Source organism: Sturnira hondurensis, unplaced genomic scaffold (genome assembly GCF_014824575.4).
Source record: "Sturnira hondurensis isolate 20B ecotype Veracruz unplaced genomic scaffold, ASM1482457v3 Scaffold0017254, whole genome shotgun sequence".
In the NCBI taxonomy this organism is placed as follows: Eukaryota; Metazoa; Chordata; class Mammalia; order Chiroptera; family Phyllostomidae; genus Sturnira; species Sturnira hondurensis.
Window position 1 is genome coordinate 1,921,047 of NW_028089885.1, and position 27,383 is coordinate 1,948,429.

Below are 27,383 nucleotides of genomic sequence, written 5' to 3' on the forward strand. Positions count from 1 at the left end.
TTCCAGACTTACCACCCGACTCTGCTCTTTCTCCTCAAGAGTATCATAAGCCACCTGTCTTGTGTTCCAGAGTCTCTGACCGTCCAAAGCTTTGACCATCTAAGCTGCTGTTAATGGGACAGGGTCGTGAAGAGACAGCCTCTCAGCTCACGTGTTTTCCCATGGAGTCTCCTTTAATATGCACACATAGAATTTTAGATGTGTGATGGAAATTATAAATATATGCCCACATGGTTTCAATGACATTTTCATTTATAGTTCCAATAACTTCGAAACACTGATAATACCAGAGTTAGCCACACCAGATTTCCATGTTTTAAATAACATCTTTTGTGAAAATAAAAATAAATAACACCATTTGTTTTGCGTATAAAACTACGTTACCATAAACATTGTGGGCAAGTCTACTGGGTCCTGGCTCCCACGCCCAGGTGGACAGCTCGTCACTCTGCGGCAAAGTCGCTGCAGGTGCAAGAGGACACAAAAAGCAGACGTTTGGGCCAGGCAGGATTTCAGTGATCCCTAGCATCTCAGCCCGGCACCACGGGTCCCCCGCGCGTGTCACTTTGTCTCCTGATCAAGAGAAGCGCAGATTCCCATTGAAAGTGAAGATGCCTGAGGTGGTGGCAACTCATGAAAAAATTTTCTCTGACGATATAATGTTAGGGTCAGACCTGGAGAAGGTCCATAGAGGTATGTGCATGTTTAGGGGAGTTCAGACCTCCGTCTAAATGGAATCAACAGCAACAAACCGCAGCTGCGGAAAGCCCAAGTACTGGAGCGGGGACGGGGCCAGAGGGCTTCCGGAAATCTGGGCCACAAATGGTTGTCTGCCAAGGCCCGCAACCCGGGCAGCCAATCGGGAGGGCGGTGTGCCTGCAAAGCCAATGAGGAGCCAGGCTTCCGTAGCGCCCCGCCCCTAGTGGTTTGGGAATTGGGAGTCCGACTCCGCAGTTTTCTTCGCTGCCACAAGTACTGCGCCTTCCCTGCCGGTATGCCGGTCGTGGAGTTGGACACAAATTTGCCCGCTGGCCGCGTGCCGGCGGGGCTAGAGAAGCGGCTCTGCGCAGTCACCTCCGCCATCCTGGGCAAACCCGAGAACGTGAGCGTGGGCTGGGGAGCACGGGGCTGGAAGAGGGTGATGGACCAGGGGTCGGGCTCTGTGCACACCCCGATTTCCCAATAGTGATCCCAACTCCTCCTCCCAGGGACCCCCACCAAGCTCTGAGTTCTCGCTCTCCTCGACCTCGCCCCTCCCCCCCCCCATGTTTTCTCAGTGTCGCCTTCCCCAACCATGACTCTGAAGTGATCTCCAAGGACCCCTGCCCAGAGCCCTAACCTTGATTCCGCGGGGCTCCCGGGTCTCCGATCCCGCGCTCCTCGGTCCTGAGCTCCGGCCTGGCTTGTGCCAGCTTGAGGCGAAACTTTCATGTCCCCTGCAGCGCGTGAGTGTGACGGTGCGGCCCGGCCTGGCCATGGTGGTAGATGGCTCGGCCGGGCCCTGCGCGCAGCTGGTAGTCTCCTCCATTGGTGTGGTGGGCACAGCCGAGGAGAACCGCGGCCACAGCTCCCGTTTCTTCGAATTCCTCACCAAGGAGCTGGCACTGGGCCAGGACCGGTGCGTAGGGGCAGGGAGAGGACACTCTTGGGTTTGCTGCGCGACTGGAGGCATGTCGGGGCTCCTCCTGAGGTTGGGGGGAAAAGTAAATTCCTCACCTTGTCCCAGAAAAGTCTAGTGTCCTTGGGCCCCCTGGTGTTGGGTACACCTTTAGAGCGCTAGCGGAATTGAATGAAATACTGTGAGTGTAGTCCTGGGTGGGCCATGCTGACGGGCAGCCACCATCCCCCCCCTGACATGCCCACTGCCTTGCTGGAGGGAGAACAGTTTGGGGGAGGCAGGCTTGCAAAATACCTGGTGGGCTAAGGCAGGCTGGCCTGGGAGCCCATGACTATGGGATGCCTGGCTAGGGTTCTTGGAATATGAGGTGTTGGCCAAGTAGCTGATGACTTCTTTTTTTCTGTCCCCTGAAGGATATTTATCCGCTTTGTTCCCATGGAGCCCTGGCAGATTGGCAAGAAGGGGACAGTCATGACTTTTCTGTGATCGGCATGGAGTTCACCTAGGGCATCTGTGAGCTGGTCACCTCTTCCAGAGATGTCTCCTGGCAGAGTGAGGGCCTGGTGGATATGAGCTTCTGGCAGTCCCACATGCAGACATGACTGTGACCTTACAATCCTCTTCTTCCCCATTCTCATGCCAAATAAATGAAGAGAGCTTTGTCTTTCAAATATGACTTCTTTACCCCACCAAGGCATTCTGGTCCACCCTGGGCAGTGGGGTTGCTTTATGACAAAGGGACCTTAGGGAACCTGGGAGGTGGGATGGTTCCTGTCTTCAGGGTTGCTGTTTCATGTATGGTATGTAGGCTGCTTAAATTGGAAGATGCCAAAGTTTCAGCCTGGGGGCCCTGTTCTCCATGCCCATGTGGTCAGGAGGGGCTGGCAGTCTGGTCCTTCCTGCTGATTCTGTTGACCAGATATTCATGTCCTCATCCTGGGCTGGCCTAGGTAGTTCCCTGCCACAGACTGCTGTGTCTAGCAGGGGAGCCAGGCAGGCTGGGCTTCCCTGGGCATTCCCAAACTCCCTCTACTCCTGTGAGTCTTGCTGAGAATTCTCTAGCTGTGCACCATGTCCCAGAAAGGCAAACCTGGAAATGCAGTGTCTGCAGTTAGAAACTGAATGAATGGGATTTCCCCCACTTTCACTCAATACCTTATCATGCTTTCACATTTTAGAGGATAAACACAATGTGGGCACTGTTTCCTGGTACAGGTAAAAGTTTGATCACCTTGTCTTTTGTGCACCAGTGAAATACACCAAATTGAGCTGTTCGGTCTTAATATAGTCAAGTTTCCAATGGAACGCTTGCTGTGTTTGGACCGGACCACCGCTGAGGACTCATTAAAAGCTAGAGCTTGTAGTTCCTTCCCCTGGCAACCTGTCCCATTTCTGTACTCATTCCTTCTGTCAACACAGGTGTCTTACTTTCCAGAGGGGTTCAGGGAATGTGGGTTGAATGTGAATGAATGGATGAAGTGCCCAAGGAGGGATCCAGGGCATTGCAAGGACAACCTATCTGGCCTCTCCACCTTAAATCTCTTGTCACCGCTCTAGTGAGAGTCAAGCCTTCTATTTGCTGTAGGCACTGGCCCTTTGCCTGGCTCCCACATTATCTCCTGTGAACTTTACCCCCTGGTAATTGCTGCCAGAGGCTCCTGCTTGGTTTCACTCTTTCTAACTCCCAAACCCTTGCCACACAGCTCCCTGGTACATGGGCCACCTTTCCCATCTTTTTTCAACTTTCACTCCAGAGCATCTTGCAATGTACAACTCGAGGGTGGGAGCTACATCCAAGTTTGCGTGTTATCCGTTGAAACTCTGAAACTCATCTGTATGCTCTGGTTCACTGCCTCTCTCCCAAGGCTATATGCATACTCTGAAAATCAATGCTGGTGACACAATTATTTTTGAAACTCCTGGCATATCATTAAAGTGTTATTGTTTTGAATTGGCTGTTGAATTCTTAATGATTTTACTGTCTTTAAAATGAAAGAGAAAGCCATCACACTCCCTCCTATTTAAATCATTCTTGCTGGACCTCTGGTAGCTATGCATTTCAACCAGTGAAGTCCTTCCCTAAACCACTTAGCTCCTGTGAGTAACCTCTCTCTGCCTGAGGCCTTGTGAGAAATCCTTCCAAACTGTATCTATCCTCTTTTGGGCTCTGAAATTCTGTCCCTCCCTCCCTGGCTGTTCATTTACCAAGTCTTGGTTTCTTCTTTACTTTGTTTTTCTTTTTCCTTTTGTTTCAATAGTTGATTTTATCTGTATTTGCGAGGCCGTGGCGGGGGGTGTGTGTGTGTTCCAAACCTCAGAAGTGATGAAATACTGGTAATATGAAGGAGAACGCTGTTCATCTCTAGTTCCCTCTTAAGCGTTCCCCAAATTTCCATTGTCTTCAGAGCACCTGCCCCAGAGAGTTAACAATAACACCTCCCGTCATTAGGTACCGCTCGGGTTAGGCACCGAGCTCCACGCTTCCCAAATATTATAAGTGGTGGAGCTAAGAGTCCGACCGGGAGCTCGCGCTCCAAGCCTCCAAACCGAGAGGACCGAATCCAAGGTTGCGATCGCTCACCACCGAGCTCAGAGTGGCGCCGGACGTGGCGCGTAGTGTTTAAGGCAGTCGGCTGCAGGGAGGCATGCACCCTCGTTGATTGGCTGGCGGAGCCGGCACTGGAGCCAATGGGGGAGCGTCTTGTTGTCAAGCGCGCAGCCGGCCGGCGCGGGGGTCCGGGCAGACAGGCCGTTGCCTTGGAGACGCCTAGTGAATTCCTGGGTAGTGGGTTTAAGGGCAGCTGCAGGAGTGGGGCGCGCGCTCTGCTGAGTCAAGGGCGGGGTCGCTGAGTGGTAGCTGGCGCGGAGTCAGAGTCGGTGCGGACGGAGGGGGCTCCGTAGCAGCCCCAGTGCCACAGTTAGGGAGACAGAGGCCGGAGAGTGGGAGCGACGAGGCCGGGCTTCCTGGCTACCCCTCGCACCGTTTCACAGCTCTTGCCGCGGTCCTGGGGTGCCTAGGGTGGGGTTCGGCCTCGGGAATGGTTCACCACAGTGACAACAGCAAGGAGCCACCATTGATTCGGCGTCTGCTGGGTGCAAAGCCCGGCGCTAACCCTTGACTGCCGTCCTTTCACTCCACCTTCACTACAGCCTCGCTAGGTGAGTGATATCGCCATTTACAGGGGAGGAAACTGAGGCCGAGGGGTGAAGTGAGTTGCTCAAAGACCCCCAGCTAACCAGTGGGTCAGCCCGACTCCACGCTGAAAATTTTGACCGCACTGCCTCCCCAGAGGAGGCATACAGGGCTAGATGAACTTACTGACGTTCGCAGGTGCCTGCACACGCGGCTTTGGGAACCCCTTAACTCTTTGGGGGCCAGGGTTATTACAGGTGGTAAGAGTGAGATGGCGGGATTCCGAGCAGCTAGGGTTCCTTCTGTGTGACATATAACTCGTTAGAACGAAAATATCCTGAGAATGGTTTTGTTTGAAGTCGGCAAACTTGTTGCAAATATAAAAATATAATAATTCTGAACGTTTCATATCAATGGGATCGTACAATATGTGGTCTATGACTTATTATGTTTTCATAGTTCATCCATTACAGGTTGTCAATAATTTTTTTATTTTTTTTTGCTGAATAATATTCCATTGTTTGGCTATACCCATTTTACTCTCCCATTCATCAGTTGATGGACATTTGGCTTATTTCCACTTTTTGGTTGTTATGAATAATGCTACTGTAAGCATGCGCTCATTAATTTTTACAGTAGCACATTAGTTCATTGTGTGGCTGTCTCATAGTTTATACATCCACTCACCTATCTGTGGCCATTTAGGTGGTTTCCAGTGTTTTGCAATTACAAACAGTGCTGCAATACATAACACTTGGGTATATATTTTCTTATTGTTGGAGGTCCATCTTCAGGGCAGATTCTTAGAAGTGTAGTTGCTGAGTTAAAAGGCACCTTAGCTGCATTTGTAATTTTGTCCAATTCCCCTGCAGATGAGTTGTAGCACGTTGCATTCCCACCAACAATGTATGAGAACCGCGTGCTGTTATACCTTAATTTTTCTGGTGTGGTAGGTGAGAAAAGGTGTGTAAAGTACTATTAGGACTTTTATTTTTCTAATTATGTGTAAGTTTGAAGTTATTTTGATATGTTTGAGAGCCAGTTGTGTCTTTTTTGGTAAGTTGTCAGTTCATATATTTCCTCATTTTTCCTTTGTTTTTTAAAGGCTGTATTTATTTATTTTTAGAGAGAAGGGAAGGGAGGGAGAAAGAGAGGGAGAAAAACATCAACGTGTAGTTAGTTGCCTCTCGTGCACCCCGTACTGGGGACATGGCCCATAACCCAGGCATGTGCCCTGAGTGGGAAATGAACCAGCGACCCTTTGGTTTGCAGACCCACGCTCAATCCACTGAGCCACACCAGCCAGGGCTATTTTCCCCATTTTTCTATTAGATTTTTGTTTTTCTGCCCTAAGGTTTTTTTTTTTTTTTAAATTGTGGTAAAGTGTGCATTACATGAAATGTACCATTTGAACTATTTTTAAAGTGTATAGTCTCGTGGCACTAAGTACGTCCACATTGTTGGGCAACTGTCACCACCCTCCGTCTCCAGAACTTTTTCACCGTCCCAGGCTGGAGCTCTGTCCCCAGTAAGCAATGCCCATTCTTCCCTCTCCCAGCCCCTGGCAGCCGCCATTCTACCTTCTGTCTCTGTGAATCTGCCTGTTTCAGTAGATATTTCATATAAATGGAATCATATACTGTTGCTCTTTTGTGATTGGCTTATTTCACTTAATTAGGAAGCTTGAAAGTTGTCTTCTGTACTGTGGGCTTCTTGAAGGTGTCCGGACCCAGGTCATCACAGGCTCTGGGAGCTGTAGCTTTGAGCAGCTCAGGTGCCCCCTTGGTGGGGCTGGGCTGGCGGGGGATGGGCAGGGACTTGGGCAGCCAGTAGGGCTGGAAACCCTTCTGCTGACTTGGAGCGCACTGGTGTTTTTCTTTCTCTCACTTGCCTGGTCATTTATTTATTCAATGTGTCCTGAGGGCGTATCTCCTGTCAGCTCTGAGATTGGAGCCACACCCACTCTGGTGCTGGGGGTACACAGAAGCTCTTGGGGAAGGCGCAGGCACCTAGCACAGACCCAGTGGTTGTTGGGTACCTTCGTGCAAGGTGCTACCGAGTCAGGAGGCAGGGGAGCTCTCCTCTTGAGGGTGTAGGCGGACCCTGGGTGTGGTGGCTGTACTGATGCTCTCCCATCACTGCCATGCAGAGACCTCATTTCTCAGCTGTCCCTGGGCCCTCCTTACCAGATGGCATTTAGTAAGACTTGCTGAGACCTGGAGCTAGCACCTGTCCAATGGAGAGTGGGTTGAGAGGCCTGTGGCTCGGGAGGAGTGCCACCCTCTGCCTCCTCTCCTGTATTTTCTATTCCTTTGTGGAAGAAGTGCTGGCCTCTGTAGGGTAGCGGGGGCAGAGTGGGTGACAGGCTTCATGCAGCTGCAGCTTATCAAGAACCTCCTGAGGGTCCATACTTTGTAGACTTGCCATGGGCAATCCCACTGAATTTGCTGTTCTCTGTTCAGAGGAGTTCCCAGTCTGGTGGGGCTGTTGACCCCATTTTATTATACACAGGGAAACTGAAGCCAGCAAAGGGTCAGGAACTCAGGCATCACGAGGCAGAGCCTGGCCACACTCTGAAAGCTTCCCATTCCAAACCCAGGGCCCTTTCCATTTTTACCTCTTACAGCCTCAGATGTAGGAAGAAGAGCAGATTTTAGAATAAGAGAATTGTGAAAAAAATTGACCCAGTGGTACTTATTGAGTGCCTGCTCTGTAAGTGAAGGGGAAAATTTGGGTAGGTGCTGTGTGCTGCCCTGGGGATTGGGGTCAGAGGCCCGTCTGGTAGGGCTCCGTAGGCAGACCCGGTGGGGGACTAAGACCGTGAATGTGGAGTGGTGGCTTGACAAGCTCCCCCCCTTCTTCTAATCTCTTTGCCTAGTGTTTTTCCGGGCCCCTGGGTCCGAGGGCTCTGCTCAGAGTCCCCAGGAAGTGGCTCAAGCTGCTGTCTGCACCGGGGGCCACTGGCCTCGGGGGGTGATCAGAGTGAGGCCGAGACTTTATTGGGAATAGCATTTTGAACCTGGAACGCACATGCAGCTTTCATCCCCACTGGGAACTCTTTTATGCTAGTAATTTGCTACATGAAAGTTTAAGAGGGTTGTGGTAAAATCTATGCAACATAAAATTTACCATTTTAACCGTTTTTAAGTGTGCAGTTCCATGGCATTAAATACATTATGTTGCTGAGCAGCCATCACCACTGTCCGTCTCTGGAACCTTTTCATCTCCCCAAACTGAAACTCTGTCCGGGTTAAATAGCTGCTCCCAGTTCCCTGCTCCCTGCTCCCTGCTCCCTGCTCCCTGCTCCATGCTCCTCCTCCCGCAGCCCCTGGGAACCGTCATTTCATTTCCCGCCTTTTCAAACTCGCCTGTTCTAAGTACCTCATATAACTGGAGCCATACAATATATGTCCTTTCCTGACTTGCTTATTTCACTTAGCGTAATGTAAGTTTCAAACATGTGATAGCCTTGTGTCAGAATGCCCTTCCTTTTTGAGTCTGAGTGCTATTCCTTTGTATGGATTTACCACGATTTATCCTTTTATCCATCCGTGGACACTTGGGTTGCTTCTACTTTTTGACTGTTGTGAATGAATAATGCTGTCAAGAGCATGGGTGTACAAATAGCTTTGAGATTCTGCTTTCAGTTCTTTTGGATGCACCAGGGAAGTGTAATTTTTGGGTCATATGGTAACTTTTGTTTGTTTTTTAAAAAAGTTTATTGATTTTGGAGAGAGACAGAAAGAGAAACATCGATTTGTTGTTCCATGTACTGATGCATTCATTGGTTGATTCTTATATGTGCCCTGACCGGGGATCGAACCCGCAGCTTTGATAACTCAGGATGACACTCTAACCAACTAGGCTACCCGCTCAGGGCCTTTACTTTTTTGAGGAGCCTCCATTTGTTTCCCTGAGCAGCAATGCACAAGGTTCCTGTCAGCACTTGATCTCTCTCTCCCTCTCTCTCTCTCTAGCTTGATGCAGGTTTTTTTTTTTTTTAAGATTTTATTTTTTAGAGAGAGGGGAAGGGAGGCAGAAAGAGAGGGAGAGACACATTGATAGGTCGCCTCTTGCACATCCCCAGCCTGGGACCTGGCCTGCAACCCAGGCATGTGCCCTGACTGGGCACCAAACTGGCGACCCTTGGGTTCGCTGGCCCGCGCTCCATCCCCCCTAGCCACACCAGCCAGGGCTANTGTTGTTCCATGTACTGATGCATTCATTGGTTGATTCTTATATGTGCCCTGACCGGGGATCGAACCCGCAGCTTTGATGACTCAGTATGACACTCTAACCAACTAGGCTACCCGCTCAGGGCCTTTACTTTTTTGAGGAGCCTCCATTTGTTTCCCTCAGCAGCAATGCACAAGGTTCCTGTCAGCACTTGATCTCTCTCTCCCTCCCTCTCTCTCTAGCTTGATGCAGGTTGTTTTTTTTTTTAAGATTTTATTTTTTAGAGAGAGGGGAAGGGAGGCAGAAAGAGAGGGAGAGACACATTGATAGGTCGCCTCTTGCACATCCCCAGCCTGGGACCTGGCCTGCAACCCAGGCATGTGCCCTGACTGGGCACCAAACTGGCGACCCTTGGGTTCGCTGGCCCGCGCTCCGTCCCCCCTAGCCACACCAGCCAGGGCTAAATGCAGGGTTTTAATGCTGTAGCTTCTGCTTTTATCTTATTAGTTCTTCCATATTGCGTTGCGCTCACTCTGTCCATAGCATAGTTTATGGGGCAGCAGCATTTTTGGACTTAAGCAGCAGCCTTGCAGCCTTCTTGTTTCTAAATGTAGAACCAGGAGGTAAAATAAATACCAGCCTAGGAAAGTTTTAGTCTCCTGGATCCGTGAAAAAGTTTGTACTTCTGTACTCTGTCCTTGTAAGACCTTTGCAGAACTCGGGGCCTGTTGAGGAGGCCAGTGCTAGAAGTCATTGCTGCAGGCACTGCTGGTGATGGAAGTGGACACCTCATTTGATGGAGGCGGAGCACGTGTTGGGGTCAGTCCATCTGCTGAGGCTCGTTCCTGCTGCCCTCGGGGTCGTTCCAGGGCCTTTACCAGCCTCTCAGACGGGACTTTTCCTAGCTTCTTCGCCTGCCCTCCCTGGCTTGTCCAGTGGTGCCCTCTCCCATCCTGCCCCTCAAGTCAGAGCCGCCACTGTTCCCACCAGCCTCCCCGGTGTCCACTATGGTGAGTCTGCCCCCTGGAATGCGTCCCCTTCTTCCCTGTTGATTCCGCTCCTTCCAGGCTCCCAGCGTTTCTGTATAGTAACATCTTTACTGAGACAGTTTACATGCCGTACAGTTCCCCTGTGTAAGGTGTGGTTTTTAGTGTATTCACAGAACCGTGTGACCATTACCACAGTCAATTTTAGAACCTTTTCATCACTTCAGAAAGAAAAGCCATACCCATTAGTACGTACTCCCCACTTGCCCCTCTCCCCAGCCAGCCCATCTGCATTCTGTTTGCTTGTTCTGGACATTTCATGTCCATGAAATCAGACAGTATGTGGCTTTTACCACTGGCTTCATTCGTTTAGCATGTGGTTGTCCAGGTTCATCCATACTGTGATGTGTAATGGTCAGTACCTTAGTCTGAATAATAACCCGTTGTATGGACATACTACCTTTTATTTATCCACTCAGCGTTTGGGGGACATCTGGGTGTTTTCCGCCGTTAAACTGTTATGAAAAATGCTGCTGTGAACACTGGTGAACAAGTTTTAGTGCAGACGTAGGTTTTTATTTCTCGAGTGGCTCCCTCGCAGCGGAGTTTCAGTGTCTGATGTTTTGAGGAACCACCAGACCAACCCCCCTGGGCGGCTCCACCACTTTACACTCCCGTGCGCAGTGTATGAGGTTCCGACTTCTCCCCCAGTCCCGTCCTTTTCACAGACTTCAGATTGGTCTGTGACCTCTAATTTGTTTCCCTTTATATTTATAAAGTTTTGTTCTCCTGAAAACGCGTGGTGGCCCCCCTGTTGCCTCTGGAATGAAGTTCCAATGCCCTGGCACAGCACCCCTGCCTCCCACCCCCGCCCCTGCTCTCAGCCCCTGGTTGGCTCTGGCTTGTCTGCCGCCCCGCTCTCCCTGCCTGGGCTTCCCCGTGATCCGCTGCTGGTCTGTCCCTTAGTCCAGGCTAATGCAAGGGCTGACTGACTTCCCTCCCTCACCTTTCTTTCTCCCTTTGAGTGAACTATTCTTCTCCACCCTTAGATGTGCCTGTTTCTGTTTTATTCAACCTTTGAAAAAGAAATAACTGTTTATAGGTCCATTGCCTCTGCTGAGCAGTGAGGCCTGGGGACAGGAGTTGGTCTCACTCTTCTGTGTCCTGGCACCCGGTGCCTTGCCTGGCAAGGGCACGTGCTCAAGCTGAGGGACAGAGGGGCTCCCCGTGTGATGGGCCACACAGCTGTCCTGAGGCAGCCATTCAGCAGCCTGTGTGCCTAGAGCCTGGGAGACCCACGGGCTCTGTGACATTCTCGGCTCTTCATGGGCCTCCTCTCTGTCCTGTGTCCTCTCCAGGAGACTCGTGGACGGGTGCAGCCTTCGCGGGTGATGGGAAGCAGCGCTCAGCGGCAGTGCTGAAGCTCTGAGTATGGTAAGGACTGAGGCTCGCCTCGTTGGCCCGTGTCAGTTCCTCTCTCGCTTCACTCCTGGGGGTAAGGGGCATTTTCTGGGTGGGCCCTGAGGGCTCTCACTGTGGGGCGTCCTTCTTCCTGGGTGTTGGCCCATTCGAGGGTGTGAATGCTTGACTTCTTTTTTTTTTTAGATTTTATTTATTTATCTTTAGAGGGGAAGGAGAGAGGGATCAATGTATGGTTGCCTTGCCTTTTGTGCGTCCCCTGCTGGTAGTTAGCCTGCAAGGAACCTGCCTGCAACCCAGGCATGTGCCCTGACTGGGAATCGAACCGCGATCCTCTGGTTCGCAGGCCCACGCTCAATCCACTGAGCTACGCCAGCCAGGGCCCTGAATGCTTGACTTCTGTTCAAGTGGCTTATGAGGCCTCATCGTAGTTGCTAGAGAGGGAGACAGTTAACCCATTTTGTTGGAACCTGTTATTCCAATTCCTGGATCTTTCTCTATTTGGGCCATGGCTGGGTGTCCCCAGCCTGTATCCCTTTTGCAATGGGCCCTGCCCAGGACATGCTCTCTGAATGGATTGGTGTGTTCCCCAAGGCATGTTCTGGTCTTACTGCTGCTGAACTCAAGTGGCTCGCCGCTCGGGGTGCTGTATTCAAGAGCGAGGTGCAGTTGTTCCTAGGTAGTTTTACTACTTGCAGCAAGTACAGGACACAGAATTCATATCCGAAGCTGTCTCCTGAAGAGGGGCTTAGCCATTGCTTATGTACCCTGTGTGGTCAATTACACACTGATTTCCTCTTTGCAGTTGGCTACATTTATCCTTGAATTCCTGTGAAGCTTATCCTGTTCATAGCTGGTCTGTAAAATATTGTGCTACATTTTAACATTTTGCAAGAATAACATTTAGAAGGAATGGCCCAGACCTTGAGACCTTGTCCCGTGTAACACTTCTTTTTTCACTAGATGCTCATTTATTATTCATTCCCCACACTTTGAGAAGGCCATAGCTGTTCAAGGCAGAATAGGTTATGGAGTGGGGTTGTGGTCATTGCGGGTTGTTGAAGGGACAGGTGACTTCTCATCTAAAAGCTACTCTTTTCTTTCATCAAACCTCTGTTTCCAGATTCGAATTGCAGCCTTAAATGCCAGCTCCACGGTGGAGGATGATCATGAAGGAAGCTGTAAAAGTCACAAAACCCAGACAAAGGAGGCCCAGGTATGTGATCCATGGTTTTCCTCCGCAGGTAGGACTGTGCTGCTCATTTCTGTAGGTGGCACCTCATTTTCAGCGCATTCAGATTATCCTCAGTGGGATTTTAGGGGTGAGATCCTGGGAGGCTGGAGCGTTAACATGGCCTTGACTGCAGCTCCCATCACATACATTTTTGGCTTAAAAAAGACAAACCTTTGTGTGAAAACGTCTCCCGTCTTTGTCCGCAGGAAGCAGAGGCTTTTGCCTTGTATCACAAGGCCCTGGATCTGCAAAAACACGACCAGTTCGAGGAGTCTGCCAAGGCCTATCATGAGCTGCTGGAGGCACGCCTGCTGCGAGAGGTGAGAGGCCAGCAGGCCCTGGAGCCAGGTGGCCTGGGTCTGCCCTCTGCCCTCTCACTTCTTGGCTGGAACCTCAGACACATTGTCTCTCCTCTGCCCCTCAGCTTCCCCGCCTGTAGAGTGTGTGTGCCTCCTTGGGTTGCTGTGAGGGTTGAATGAATCCAGTGACGCATGTGGAATGGATCCTGGTGCGTAGTAAGAGCTCTGGACGTACGTGCCAGTTGCCACTGTTACTTGGTCTTTACAACCACTCTGCCAAGTCAGTGGGGGTTATTGTCCTCATTCTTTAGTTGGGGAAATGGAGGCCAGTAAGGTGTTGATGGCTCAGACCTCCCGACTGGTGAAAACATCAGCCCTGACTGGTATAGCTCAGTGGGCTGGGCATCTTCCTGCAAACTGAAAGGTTGCTGGTTCGATTCTTGGTCAGGGCATATATGCCTGGGTTGTGGGCCAGGTCCCCAACTGGGGGTGCCTGAGAGGCAACTGATTGCTGTTTCTCTTGTACATCGATGCTTCTCTTTCTCTTTCTCCCTCCGTTCCCCTCTAAAAGTAAATAAATGAAATCTAAAAAAAAATTAGAGCAAAGATTATAGTCCCTGGTTTTCTGATTCCTATGTGCCACCTGTTGGCAGCACATTTTGGCAAAATGCCTGAACTCCAGGCAGCCCAGGAGTTCAGGGAGCCCGTGTGGGTGTGCCATAGGCTTTTGAAAAATGCCTGTGTGTTAGAGAGAAGGGTTGGGATGGGAAGACAGAGACAGGCCGAGGGAGGAGAGCCACATGGAAGATATGGGCGTGGTACAGAGGGTGGGACCTGGATCCTGCGTGGGGACCCTGCTAGTGGTGAGAGGTGAGAGGCCAGCAGGCCCTGGAGCCAGGGGGCCTGGGTCATGAGCTAGCTGGGTCATGGAGATGTTACCTGGCGGTTTGGGAATAGTCGCAGCCTGGAATTGATTTAGGAAGATGACGTGCATTTCATTAAGAGGAATCATGTTTGTTTTCAAGTCCTCAGCACAGAGATGATGTGAGCAAACGGACAGATTCCATCCCACAGGCATCTCGGGACCATGTAGTCGTTGAGCAGCGTCTCCTGCTATCCCAGGAGGGCAGACCCTTGTGTTCCAAGCCCTGTCTCTGGATGATGAGGCAGATGCTGAACAGTCAGCCAAACGTGTCTGTTCCTTCTCTCCCTCAACTTATCTCTTCCTACTCCTAATCCTATAGCTCGTCAAGATTACTTGAGGGTTGTGGGAATTGGGACCTGCCCTCCCTTTTTTAGTAGGAAATGAGTGAGGGCTCAGAGAGGGAAATGATTTTATGCGACTTTTACTGAGCGCCAGCTCTGGGCCAGGTGCTGGACGTGTTTCAGGTGTGGATCTTCCTGTTGGGCTGCAGTGGAGCAGGCCTCGGAAACGTGAGTGGACGAACACAGCACTGAGCTGGCAGTCTAAGCAAGGGCTGGTTCCAGGTGGGCCTCACCAGACAGGGGCCCGGACAGGGGTTTGCCTGAGGCCTGTGTGTCAGTCAGCCTTCCAGTGGTAGGTACGTCCATCTCTCTAGATAATCACTTTCCACCTTCGAAGATCGTTATAGCATTCTCCTTCTTCACTTACAAAAGAAACGTGCTCATTGTAAACAACTGAAAAGTACAGAGAAGTTGCTTTTCACACTTATCTGGCATTGGGGTACTTAGTAGTAAACTAAATTATGAAATTACAGTCTCACAACCATGGGGCATAAACAAGCTTGGAACACAGCTGACTTCCAGGAAGCGTGCAGCCTCGCTGGAGGGCACGCTCGTCGCTTTCCGGCTCCTGTGGGCATCGGAGCGTCTCATGGGCAATGGAAAGTAGTGCTGAATCCAGCCGTCAGCCAGATAGAAGTCAGTTACGAGGGCCGCTGCTGCAGTATGAGGCTGTGTGACTGACCAGTCAGTCTCCGCAGGAGATGCAGAGCCTCTGTCACTGTTCATGCCATTTTCGGGACAGTTTGGTAGCTGGAGGGCCGGGTGTCGGGGCCCACCCCGGTCAGCCCTTTCTCGGGGACCTGTCCTCAGTGGGAGCCAGAAAACGGTGAATGAAGCCTGATTTGGGATCTTCGGTGCTTTTGATGGGATTCTCTGAAGAACGCTAGGGTGGGTTTCTTGGATTGGTCTAAGGGTGTTTCTTGAAGGTACCTTGGGTCTTGCCTGTTCTGAGCACGAAGAATGATGTATGAATATGATTTGTCCCAAGACGAGGACGTGGACACCGCCCCGAAAGTACTTCTCTGTGCCAGCCAGTTCCCACTGGGTGTCCTGTGGCTGGGCAACAGTTGTGTGACCAGGGGCTTCTCAGAAGGTGTTGTGTTCTCTCAGAGTTGTCATGACTTTTTACATAAAGCATGTTTGCAGTCTCTATGCTCTTTGGGCTCTTTTTCACTTTGGATATTTAGGTTAGGAATTACTGTCTTTATGTTTCAGTGCTCTTTGGACACTAACTTTATAGTTAAAGTAACTTGTCCGTGGTCAAGTGACAAGTTACAGAGTCTGGAACTTGTTCTTACTCGAGTGCTTTTCCTGCTATAGGGATGTGCAGGGACATGTGGGGACATGTAGGGATGCTGGCTGCCTGGGAGAAGCTCTAGGCCCTGCCTGCTGTCCCCAGGATGGGGACACTCTGTGCCCTGTCCTCAAACCTGCTGTGCAGGCCCGCTGGCTGGCTTACTGATACCATAAATTTCACCATCCAAACTTGAACCCTCAGGTTTCCATCTGTGACTTTTGGGGCCCAGAGTACCTACAAACCACCTCGTGGTGGTCTGGTTTTCCTTCCGTGTGTGCTCCAAGCTCGAGGAGTCCTGTAATGACCTCTGGTGCCGCGCTTTCATTTTCCAGTGGAGGTGGCAGCAGACTGGCCCACGGGCCTGTGGCGGAGGCCAGCCTGGGAGCCAGGTGTCCTGCTGACTGCCTGCCCAGGCTTCAGGATGTAGTGTCACTTCTATTCCTCTGTTTTGTTCATAGGCAGTTTCATCTGGTGATGAGAAAGAGGGGTTGAAACACCCCGGGCTGATGCTAAAATATTCCACGTACAAGAACCTGGCCCAGCTGGCAGCCCAGCGAGAGGACCTGGAGACAGCCATGGAATTCTACTTGGAGGTGGGGTTTTGGCAGCGTGCACCTCCCTGGTGATTTTGGAAGTTCTTGGTGAGGGGGGTGAGATTGCGGCTTATTGATTGGAAAGAACTTGCAGTGTGTGTCACCAAGCCACAGTCCCCAAGGCCCTGGTCTGTGGGTGTTCACGAGGAGTTTGGAGAGGCCTGGGGATCAGGGGCCTGTGTGTGCTCTTCCTCCGCAGCCTAGGCCACACGTGACTGTGGGTGAGGAGCTTAATCTCTCGGGCCTCCAGGTCCACACCGATACAGCGGGAGTAACGCAGAAAGAGGACGGTTGTGAAAGTTAAATGATTGGCATGTACATGGTGCTAAGAACAGAGCCTGGCGCCTGGCACCCTGTGCCCATTCACAGTAGTGTTGCCAGTTCTTTCTCTGTTATTGTCACCATCTCTGTGAGCACCTCTGAAGGGCTGGACACCAAGCTGACTGCTTTTGCGCACTCGCTGACCCTCTCATTGTCTTGCAAGGATGGTGTCTTTAACCTCATTTTCATGGTGAAGACACTAAGGTTCAGGATCGTGCCACTGTCCAGGCAGGAGCAGGGATGTGAACAAAGGTTTATCTCCAGAACCCAGAATCTTCCTAGAATCCCACGGGCTCTCATATTTTCTTTTAATTCTACTTCTTTCACTTTCACTTCCGTCAGATGTATGAGAAATACAGCCGTTCAGAGTGACAAAATACATAAGACAGTCTTCTGAATGGGGTAAATTGATCTTTGTAACTTCTGTTTGCCGTTTGCCTGGGTGGTTTTGGAGGGGCTGGTGCCACGCCCCTCCTGCCACCACAGGCACCTGCTCCAATAGAGCTGACAGGTGTGTGCGTCTTCTGCTTGTGCTGCTTGCAGGCGGTCATGCTGGACTCCACGGACGTCAACCTCTGGTATAAAATCGGACACGTGGCCCTGAGGCTCATCCGGGTCCCCCTGGCCCGCCACGCCTTTGAGGAAGGGCTGCGGTGCAACCCTGACCACTGGCCCTGCCTGGACAACCTCATCACTGTCCTGTACACCCTCAGTGACTACACAAGTGAGTCGGGCTTAGCTGCTTTCTCCCAGGTGCTTGTGTTTCCAGGACAGAGGGGGGAGGGTGGCTTGGGGACGCTGGGAGCCAGAGTTAACACCGACGGCCTTTTTGCCTGATGACCAGGGAGAATGGGGCAATTGTGCATCCCTGCTGGTTCTCCTCGTCTTTCTCACGCCATTGAAATTTATCGAGTGTATTATAGTAGCAAGTAGCATGCTCTCTGAGTGGTTTTCCCTTTGGAAAAAGGGATTGCAGCTTACTGATTGTAAAGAACTTGCAGTGTGTGTCACCAAGCTGCAGTCCCCAAGGCCCTGGTCTGTGGGTATTCACGGGGATTTTTCTTTGGAAAACCACTTCATCCCATTTCATCCCCGCATTGTGCCATTCTGCCAGACCCGTTTCTATAATTTGTTGACAGACGGCTCAGGGCTGCAGCTTGACTTTTTCTGGTGCCAGGGAGCTCACTACCTCTCGAAGTGGCCCGTTCCTTTGCAGAGCAGCAGGGCTGCTGGAAAGACCTCTCCCAGACAGAGCCCCAGTCTGCCTCCTCTGCTCTGCAGAGAACACTTCCGCCTCATGGCATGGGCTGGTCCCCAGGCAGGCACTGATTCAGTGCTGTGGCCTGGGGGTTCTGGGCCTCCCGTGGGGCCAGCTCTTCTGTGTGCACTCTGCAGTACACAGGGTGGGTCTCTGGGGGTGTGCTGAGCCAGGCTGCTGCAGCCTGGTCCCCGCAGAGCCCGGTCATTCTTTTCACAACAGACACGCTCACGAGCACTTGTCACATCCAGTGTGTGTGCCCTAGAAGCTGACTTGCAGGGGACTTTTCCTTTCCTTTTGAAGGGCAAATAACACCAGGATGGAGCGTGTTGAGAAGTGCTTGAGCCTGTTTACCTGACCTCACCTCCAGTCCTTGTTCTCTGCAGCCACTTTTTAAATCTTTTAAATTGAGGTAAAACACATACCCAGTAAAGTGCACACCTGAGGGCCTTCAGGTATACATGTGAAAACACGTGAAGGCACCCACATTTGTAGAATCCTGGAAGGCAAGCTGCTTCCGGTGTCTTTCCAGTCACTGCTCCCTATGGAGGGGACCTTGGTTTCTCCCTTTTGTCACCAGAGATGAGCTCTGCCTCTTGCGAAGCCTCCTCTAGGTGGCGTCAGATGGCGGCAGGTTCTCTTCTCAGCCCGGCTTCCTGGGCCGTGGCTGTCCTGTCTGTGCGTGTGCGCCAGGCCTCTTTTTACTGTTGTGACATCTGTCGTGTGCACAAGTGGAGTGTTCTGGGCTCGGACGTCTGGGCTGTTTCCAGATTTGGGCTTTTGCGCAACGCTGCTGTGAATGTTCTCGCACCCTTTCTCTGGTCGGTTGCCCCGGTTTTCACTCCTACCAGCAGGATGTGGGAGCCCCTGTGGGGCACTGTTTTGACCCCAGGAGTTTCTTCTTCTGGAGGCCTTTAATTTCTTCTGGCATGCTCGTCCTGCAGCTTGGGTCATCGGCGTTCAGCCCCTTGTCCCTGGCCACCTGGTGCAGTTCTCGGCACCCCCACTCGTGGCAGGAGAGGTCGTGCTCGTTAAACTTGGGCTGGGCAGGCAGAGCAGGCGTGTCTGTGAGAGTCCTGGTGGATGCCACACTCCTGTAAACCCACGGGGGAGGCGGCCTGTTAAATCGACTCCCAGTGGCATAGAGACGTTTGAGGTGAGCAGGCAGGGGTGCTTGGGGTTAATGCCTGCTCACCACCTCTTGTTCCCTTGAGACTTCTCAGGCTTTCCCTCTGCAGGTTGGTTGGCTGCGCTGAGGCTGAAATGTCTGCTGGGAACTGGCATCATTCAGATGCTCAGGGCCTCCCTGGTTTTCTCTTGGAAGCCACTGCTGGTCACCCTCTCGTCCACTGTGGTCCCAGAGATGCCATAACTTTGTGTATGAATGGAGTCGCACTGCGACTGTCCCCTGCCTCTCCCCCAGCTGTCTCATGGCCTTCCTTCTGGTCAGGAAGCTCGCCCCTCAACCGCTGTGCAGTGGCTGCTCAGCAACCCAGTGCGAGGACTGGGGACACCTTCCTTAACTAGGCGCCCGTGATGGGGCACTGAGTGGTTCCTGATTTGTTTTGAAGGCTGTTTTGCAATTAGCCAATAGCTAATTATTGTGGGCCCGCAGGTTTTTACAGCAACCTCTAGCCGTGGGTGTGCTGGGTCAGCCGTGTGTAACGCCTGTGGTTCTCCGCCACGGTCACTCAGTCTGTTCTCCCCAGCAGCGCTTGGGTTGCCCGCTGTGCTGTGGGTCGTATTGTTTTCAGAAGCCTTTCCTGACTGAATCAGTTAAAATGGTATCCTGTTATTGTTTACTGTCCATTTCTTTGATTCTAGAGCAGGAACCTAGTCCTGGTATTGACTGGCAGGGTCAGAGCTTCAGAGTGCACGCTCAGCAGTCCTAACTGTCTCTTTCCCTGCCAGCCTGTCTGTACTTCATCTGCAAAGCTTTGGAGAAGGATTGCCGGTACAGCAAGGGGCTGGTTCTCAAGGAGAAGATCTTTGAGGAGCAGCCTTGCCTCCGGAAAGACTCCCTCCGAATGTTTCTTAAATGGTAGGTCCTGCCTCTCACCTTCTTGCGTCTGTACCCGCTTCTTCCCTGCCTGAGTATCAGGAGGTGTGTGCACCGGGTTCTCTGAGGTCCTGACCTAGAGGACGAGCCCCCGAGCTTCATCGTCCTCTGCGAACTGGCATTGTGCATCACTCAGCCGAGTGCCTGACCTCAGCACCACCTGCTTGGCTGGCTGCTGCCTTCCTCCCCCACTGCCCCACCAGCTCTTGGTGACAGCCAGCCCTTCTCTGACTGCCTGTAGTAGCCTGAGGTCCACCATGCTTCCTTGATACTCGCCTTTCCCCTTCCCAGGACTTTGCTCATACACACACCCTGTACCCTGTGCCATCCCTGCCTTGGCTCCAGAACAAAACCCATGCTAAACAGCGTTGCCCAGGAGGTCCTCTGCGTTCTGCCTCTCCCTCCCCCAGGAAGAGAACTGTCTCAGGTCCCTGGGTGGTTCTTGGCCTGGTCCCGTGGTGCTCTGTCCTGTCCTGCACCCCTGTCCCCCGGGCCCTCACCTGGAGCGCTGTCCTCCCACCTCTCCCTGTGCTGTGCTGTTGCGCCTCCTTTGTGTTCCCGCTCTCGGGCTACCTGCCAGCGCCTTCCAAGCTCAGGCGGCCTCCCTGCCCCAGCCCTCCAGCAGGACGAAATCCTCTGCCCCCTGGTGTCTCCCTGGCCCCTGGAACTCAGCTGGTGGGAGGGGCGTTATTTATCTCAGTCTGTCCCTATAAGACTGTCTGTTGTTCACATCTGTCCTGAGGAGACCAACCTTTGGAGAGAGACATAAAACGGGCAAGTCCTTAAGCAAGTGGCTCTGTGGTGGAGCCCTGATGGGGCAATGTCAGGACAGCCTGGAGGGGGGGGACAGGTGCCGCTGGGCCACCTCAGGCACAGGGGTGTCTGGGGAAGGGCACCTGGGGCCTCAGAGCCCCACCCTTTTGGTTATTTGGAGATGCCGTAGACTGTGGTGAGCTCAGCTGGCCTGATGAGTCCGTGTTGGGATGGTAGGATGGCCTCGTTAACTTCTTTAAGGTTCTTCCATAAGTAGTTAGAAAGCAAGATTTTGTTTTCCTGTGGCTTTTGACATTACTCTGATACTGTTAATACATGTGAAAACCCTTGCTCAATTTTGACTTGTAGAAGGAACAAAGGGTGTTAGTCATTTCGAGTGAATGTGGGTGTCGAGAATGCTAATCACTGCCCTCCCGAGGCCAGACTCAAGTGGTTATTTCATTTGTGGAAATAATTATTACAGATTAAAGGGTATTAACTGCATCCCTGCCTGTAAAATTTCAGCTTTGGCTCTGGTTTATAACATCGTAATTTCTCCCCTCTTCCATGCTGTATTGTTAGTGACATGTCAATCCACGACGTGTCGGTGAGTGCAGCGGAGACGCAGGCCATCGTAGATGAGGCCCTGGGGCTGCGGAGGAAGAGGCAAGCGCTGACCGTGCGGGAGAAGGAGCCAGACCTGAAGCTGGTGCAGCCCATCCCCTTTTTCACGTAGGTTACCTGGATCTCTGGGGCTACTGGGTCGGCTGGTGGGCCCCACGCACGAGAGAGACTGACCCCAGGCTGGTGGCGTGGGTGGAGCCTGGGTGCACGCTGACATGGCTGGAGGCCCGTGGCCTACTTTTTGACCGCTGAGAAGCGGCCAGGTCTGTCCCAAGTAGGTGTAGCCTAAGTCCCTCTTCACTGTTGCCGTCCTTGACCCCAGCCACCTGCCACATTCCTGTAAGTCCCTCTCGATCTGCCCCACCCAGACAGGAAAAGGAAGCTAACATCTGCAAACACTTGGCAGGTGGAAGCGAGGTTCAGAGCAGCCGAATGGTGAGTGGGGAGCCTGCAGTTGACCGCAGGTCTGGGTTGCCTGGCTCGCAAGCCTGTGCTCTCCCTCCAGGGCCCCTGGTGTATGAGCCACCTCCATGCCCGGCCTGGGCAGGATGAGCTGCTGTTGGCAGCCCAGTGGAACTGGGGTAATTTTAGTGCCTCAGTGTGATCCGGTACGCAGTTTCTGTCTCTAAAATCCCGCCATTGAGTCTGAATCTTTGAATTTACCGTGCCATAGCAGCAGCGCCCCTTCCTCCTCCTCTGCAGAGGCTTTGCCACACAGTGGGCTGCTGCTCCTGTCCTGTCCTGGATCAGATGGACCTGGGCCTAACCTTGGCCAGTTGCAGGAGCCCCCATTGGGTTAGACTCTGGATTTTGAATGACCATCCTTTCGTTCCTTCTGCAGTATTTACTGGGTGCCAGCTTCATGCCAGGCACTGTGCTGTGTGCTGGGGGCCCAACATAGTGGGTCCTGGTCCCTCATGGGGTGACCCCAGGGGCAGTTAGTCACCCAGAAGGAGCACATCCTCCAAGCTGATGGGCACCGTGAGGACAGAAGCACAGCATGGGGGGTCCACACTGCCTTGGGGATGAGAAGGCTTGGATACCAGAGCAGGAGCCTGATGGAGGAGTGGACATTGACTAGTCATAGGGGTTGGGGCGTGAGTGGGAGCGTTGTTTGTGGGCAGCGGGCAGCCTGTTCGAAGGCCCCGTGGTATGTGGAAGTGTGAGTCTGCAGGCCTGAAGGAAAGCTAGGCTGGCAGCAGTGTGGGCGAGGCGTGAGATGAGGCTGGGCCAGCTGGCTGGGCAGCGCCGTGGGACCAGGCTGAGAATTCGGGTTTTAGCCTTAGAGCATTCAGGGGGATGGATGGATGGACAGATGGATATATCATGCCATACAATGTCATTGACCAAAACACAACATAATATACAACACATACCACAACAGAGAACACAGAAGATATCACACACCATACCACGCCGTTAACATGACACCACACACCACACCACATACTGTAACATGCAGTGGTCTTGGTTTGCCGTCCAGCAGCTCTGGCCCACATGGGGACCCGCTGCGATGCTACTCCCCAACCCCTGCCCAAGGGCCCATTTAGCTGTTTGGACCCCATCCTCGTTAGCAGCCTTCCCCTTCCCCTCCCCCCCTGCAAAAACCCCATATTGGTGGCAGCAGAGAAATGTCACCGATGCTTCAAATATTTGACCTGCAGGGAAGGAGCCTGCAAAGTGAGTCAGTGGTTTTGATGCCTGTTTGGGGCTGAAGGTGCCTGAGGCTGAGATGCATCAGGGCTTCTGAGGGAGTTCGGGGAGGCTGCTAGGCCCCTGCCCCTGCTCCAGTTGCTCCATCTCAGCTGTGTTAGACGCAAGATTTTGTCAGTAATGACAATGGCAAAGCCATGGCAACTCTCCTGCACCTGTGGGGATGGCAGACCCGTGGCCAGCTCTGCTGCCTCTCCGTAAGCCAGCTGGCCCTGTGTCCAGTGCACCTTACCATGGGGTGCTGGCCCACCATGGTGACTGTCTCCTTGCAGCTGGAAGTGCCTCGGAGAGAGTTTGCTGGCCATGTACAACCACCTCACTACCTGCGAGCCCCCACGGCCCAGCCTTGGCAAGAGGATCGACCTTTCTGACTATCGGGACCCCAGCCAGCCTCTGGTGCCCTCTGTGGTGGTGGCACCTGTCAGCGTGATCCAGCCAAGCCCTGTCAGTGCCACCCCCTCCGTGACCCTGGCAGAGCCGGTGCTTTCCTACTCCCCCGTGGCCACGGCCAGCTTCCCGTTGCACAGTCCCAGCCTGCTGGAGGCAGGCGTCCCTGTGGGTGAGCAGGCCTTCTGGGGAGACCTTCTGGGGTTGGCTCCTGGGGAGACCCGGTGTGCTGGGCAGGAATGGGTCTTGGGTGGCCCTGGTCTCTTCAGAGGGACGGGTCCTGCTGATACTCCTGGTCTGAGGTTTAAGTGAGGCCCCTGGACCCGCAGAAGAGCCTCTCAGCCTGCTTCTGGGGCTGCTGCTCCTTAGAGGCTTTTGTTCCTCGGGGTTGCTTCAGTAATGAAGCCCCTCAGGGAAGGGGTCGGGGCTGAGCGATGCAGCTCCTCGGGACCACTCTACCCCCGGCTGGGAAGTCCTGGCGTCAAGGTTGCTCTTCCACCTTGTGAGGTGTGAGCCAGCAGGTCCCTCTGTCGGGTCTGCCAGTTGCCAGCCACGTGCCAAGCGCTCAGTGCTGCTGTGCGCTAACAGGCCGAGTGCTTCGGCCTGGAGACACAGTTGGCACAGCTACCACCATGTGCGGTAGTGTTTTTTGAATGGTCTTACTGATTTTTATCATCAGTGGGGTTGCAAAAGATTTGAGACAAAAACTCCCAAGCCTTTTCTTGATTTTCTGTCACTGAAAAATATCTACCAGTTAAAGAAGTTTCTGAATGAGCACATTAGCAACTCTTTCTAACTTTTGACTTAATCGTGTGTGACGCTCCTCTGCCCTTATGTAAGTCATGTCATTCTTTCACCCCCATTGCGTCATTGTGCAGCCAGGGTCCTGAGCAAACGCTAGAGTCAGGGTTGCTGCCACTCGCTCTCACCTGCTCAGGTTCACTCACGAGGCCGCAGAGGCCCTTGGAACCACCCAGCGTGCGGGGCGGGGCCGGAAATGTTTGACTCTGAGACCCTGCTGTTCTGTAGCCACGGAAGTAGTTTCAAGATCGAGCTCCTGGGCTCCTTGGATTCAAGAAAGGGGTGAGGGTTAAGCAGTTTGAAATGAACTGTACTCAGAATGCAGTTGTTAAAGGAGAGATGGGAGATTTCTCGAATGTTAGGGAAGATAAAGGTTGAACTTGTTGGCAGGGACAGAGAGGGCCTGATGTGCCTTGTGCTGCATTTTTGTGCCTCCTCCCTGTGTGTGATTTCGATTTGCACTCTTTGCAAAGGTGACATTTCTGGGGGCGATAAAGCCAAGAAGGGAGTGAAGCGGAAGAAAATTTCCGAAGACAACGGGGAGACAGCAAAGCGGCGGTCTGCCCGTGTCCGAAACACCAAGTGCAAGAAAGAAGAGAAAGTAGACTTCCAGGAGCTTCTGATGAAGTTCTTGCCGTCCAGGTATAGTGCCTGCTTTTTCCGTTTGCAGACGCACACTCTTCCGACCCACGCCACCAGTGTTTCGGATTCCATCACCGCCCTCTCTGGGCACCTCCGCCGTTTTCCCGCAACATCTGTGCAAGTGACCGAAGCACGGACCTCGCTGGGTGGGGGTCTAGGGCTTTTTTCGCCTCTCCTGCCTCTGAATTTCCTAAGGGCAGGAACCATGGCTTGCACTGCCTTTGGAAGACCAGGCACTTCCAGGGCCCTCAAGAGATGAGTGGATTCCTCTCCTCTGGGGCGACACACGCATGTCCCTGTGCAATCACACACACGTCCCTGTGCACTCACACCCACGAGTGGACAGCCTGGGGCTGCTGTTCCTTGGATGCAAACACTGGAAACCCCACGGAAGAGGCTCGCCTTCTGCTTTCAGGGACAGTGCTTGTCTGGTTTCTCCAGGCTCAGCAGTGTTTCCCCCCTTTAGGAGGAGGTGGAGGGTGGGCTGGTAAATCCTTCCCGGTTTCACCGTCTCGTAGTGTTCCTCGGCGGAGCCTCGCAGGGAGGACGGGGGCCAGGTGGTCTGGAGCTGGGAGTCCTGGACTCTGGTGCTCCTTCCGTAGATTTTCACCAGCCCTCCCGCGTTTTGTCCTTGCCTTCTCCCCTTTCTGAGGGGCTCCAAGGCCCTCGGTTCTGGAGCCGTCCTGGGTTTATGGTGTCAGTAGATGGACTTCTTTATTTTCTTTTTTTTTGTTTAGGTGGGTTTCTTGATGTTCCCCCCTCCTACCCTAAGCTGAGTGGGGAAGACAGCTCACTTTCTGCTCTCTGTCATCTGTCCGCCTTCTGTTCGTCATCTGTCCGCCTTCTGATGTCTGGCGGTCACCGTTCTTAACTGCTGGGGCTTCTTCCCCTGCCTGTCTGTGTCTTTGTGAGCGTACACATTTTTGTTTCTGCATGGTCACTGCGTGAGGTTTGGGGGTGGCTGCAGGCACTCGGCATGTGTCTTCAGCCAGCAGTCCTCAGCGAGGGCCGCGGCCCGTGACGGCTGACTTTGGCTGTGGCCACGTCCAGGTGGAGGAGGAACCAGAGGCTCCAGGTAGACTGTAGACTCGTTGCGCAGCCAAGTTCCTGTTTCCCTCTTATTGCCTTTCTGTGGTGAGAGTGAGATACTTGGAAATGGAGGTTGTTCTCAGGAAGCTCAGGACGCAGGGTTCCTGGGTCAGCTCCTCCTCATCTGCGGTACCGGAGGCAGGCTTCCCTGTGGGGGAGCCTCAGGGTGGGCTGCGGGTGATGACACCGGGGGGCTGGGCGGCCCATTCCCCACCTGCCCTTCAGTCCTGTGGTCTCACCCCCTTCATCCGGAGTGGTTTCTATCTTCTTACCTTGAAGAGAGGCCTTGCGTGGTTTCACACCAGCTGCTGTGAATGGTGGGCAGGGGCAGTGTGACCGCTTAACTGCAGCAGGGCCCGGGGGTGTGTGTGGTTGGTGAGTGAGGACATCGGAAAGCCCCCCAAGTGTGTGTGCAGCAGGGCCGTGCGGTTGGGGGGATCCATCAGGACATGAAAATGTGGGCCTTGGGAGGTGTAGGAAAGAAAGAATGGCGCTTGCTGGAAGAGGCCTGCACCGTTCCGAAGTTCTGTGAGAGCCATGGGGAGGCCGAACTCTGTAGGGCCTGATGTGCGCCCCCATATTTCATTTACCCGCCTCCTTCCTCCTTGCTCACTGGGCTCCCCTCAGCTCTTAGAACAACCCAGATGTTTTTCTGGCCTGTCCGCTGCTTGCAGGGCCAGTCCCTTTCCTCCTCCAGGGTCAGTGTAAACATTCCCCCTCAGAGGACTTCCTGACCCTGCTGAGTGAAGTTCCTTGTGACAAGCACTCTGTTGGTTCCTATTTGGGGTCTTTATTTTGGTGCATCTGCTTATTGTCTGTCTCTCCTATGAGAAGGCAAGCCTACTGTGGGCAGGGTCTGCCACACTTATGGCTGAATTCCGGTGCCTAGCACAGCCCGTGGCACGGGCCGGGACCCTGGTCTGTTGCTGGGGCGAATCAGTGAGTGAGGACGCAGACCGGTCTCCAGCTCAGGAAGGGCTGGGTGCTGGGCCCTGCCGCTCACTTACTCTAGCTTGCTTTGCCTGGCGCAGATCTCACTTCTCTGATGCTAAGAGTTCGGGTTTCAAAATGCGTGGTGTGGCTTTTGTGATTTTGGTGTGTTTGTGCAGGCTGAGAAAACTGGACCCTGAGGAGGAAGACGACCCCTTCAATAGCTATGAAGTGCAGTCGGAAGCCAAGCTGGAAAGCTTCCCAAACCTTGGGCCTCACAGACTGTCGTTCGACTCAGCCACGTTCATGGAGTCTGGTAGGGACCGAGCAGCTCGGTTGTTCAATGTGGGGAGCTCTTCCTCCCATCGTCTTATAACCTTCTTGGGTTCTGTTCTGGGGGATTGGTTCTGGGTGCGTTTTAAAAGGTTTTGTGTATTTATTTTTCAGAGAGAGGGAGGGAGAAAGAGAGGGAGAGAAAACACTGATGTATGAGAGAAACATCGATCAGTTGCCTCTCGAACACCCCCAGCTACGGGCCTGGCCCACAACCCAAGAGTGTGCCCTGACTGGGAATTGAACCTGTGACATTTCAGTTTGCAGGCTGGTGCTCAATCCATTGAGCCACCCAGGGCAGTTCTGCGTGTGTTTTAAAATGCAGTCAGGGAGCTGCCTGGATTTGTCTCAGGCCTGATCCCCACAGCCAGCTGGGAGGTCTGCTGAACCGCCCAAGCTCATACCTTGCTGTGCTCCTGGAAGGGCGTGTGCTTCAGGTCACACCTGGGGGC

General features: G+C 52.9%; 2 protein-coding genes across 3 annotated transcripts in view; both read left to right on the plus strand.

Annotated features, from left to right (window-relative positions):
• Window positions 1-934: 934 nt before the first annotated feature.
• On the plus strand, window positions 935-2,289 carry LOC119001786 (D-dopachrome decarboxylase-like). The gene is made up of 3 exons (XM_037067299.1): window positions 935-1,102; window positions 1,443-1,618; window positions 2,032-2,289. The coding sequence occupies exons 1-3, from the start codon at window positions 995-997 to the stop codon at window positions 2,102-2,104; spliced, it is 357 nt and encodes a 118-aa protein (XP_036923194.1). The 5' UTR covers window positions 935-994; the 3' UTR covers window positions 2,105-2,289.
• A 2,053-nt stretch (window positions 2,290-4,342) lies between these two features.
• Window positions 4,343-27,383, plus strand: part of CABIN1 (calcineurin binding protein 1) — a 125,609-nt gene continuing 102,568 nt past the window's right edge. For both annotated transcript variants that reach the window (XM_037067290.1, XM_037067291.1), the window contains exons 1-11: window positions 4,343-4,777; window positions 11,272-11,347; window positions 12,456-12,548; window positions 12,773-12,886; window positions 15,887-16,021; window positions 16,886-17,066; window positions 19,512-19,641; window positions 20,995-21,144; window positions 23,022-23,308; window positions 24,411-24,579; window positions 26,778-26,914. In XM_037067290.1, the coding sequence (XP_036923185.1) occupies window positions 11,345-11,347; window positions 12,456-12,548; window positions 12,773-12,886; window positions 15,887-16,021; window positions 16,886-17,066; window positions 19,512-19,641; window positions 20,995-21,144; window positions 23,022-23,308; window positions 24,411-24,579; window positions 26,778-26,914 (1,399 nt within the window). In that variant the 5' untranslated portion in view covers window positions 4,343-4,777; window positions 11,272-11,344. The remainder of the gene's footprint in view (window positions 4,778-11,271; window positions 11,348-12,455; window positions 12,549-12,772; window positions 12,887-15,886; window positions 16,022-16,885; window positions 17,067-19,511; window positions 19,642-20,994; window positions 21,145-23,021; window positions 23,309-24,410; window positions 24,580-26,777; window positions 26,915-27,383) is intronic.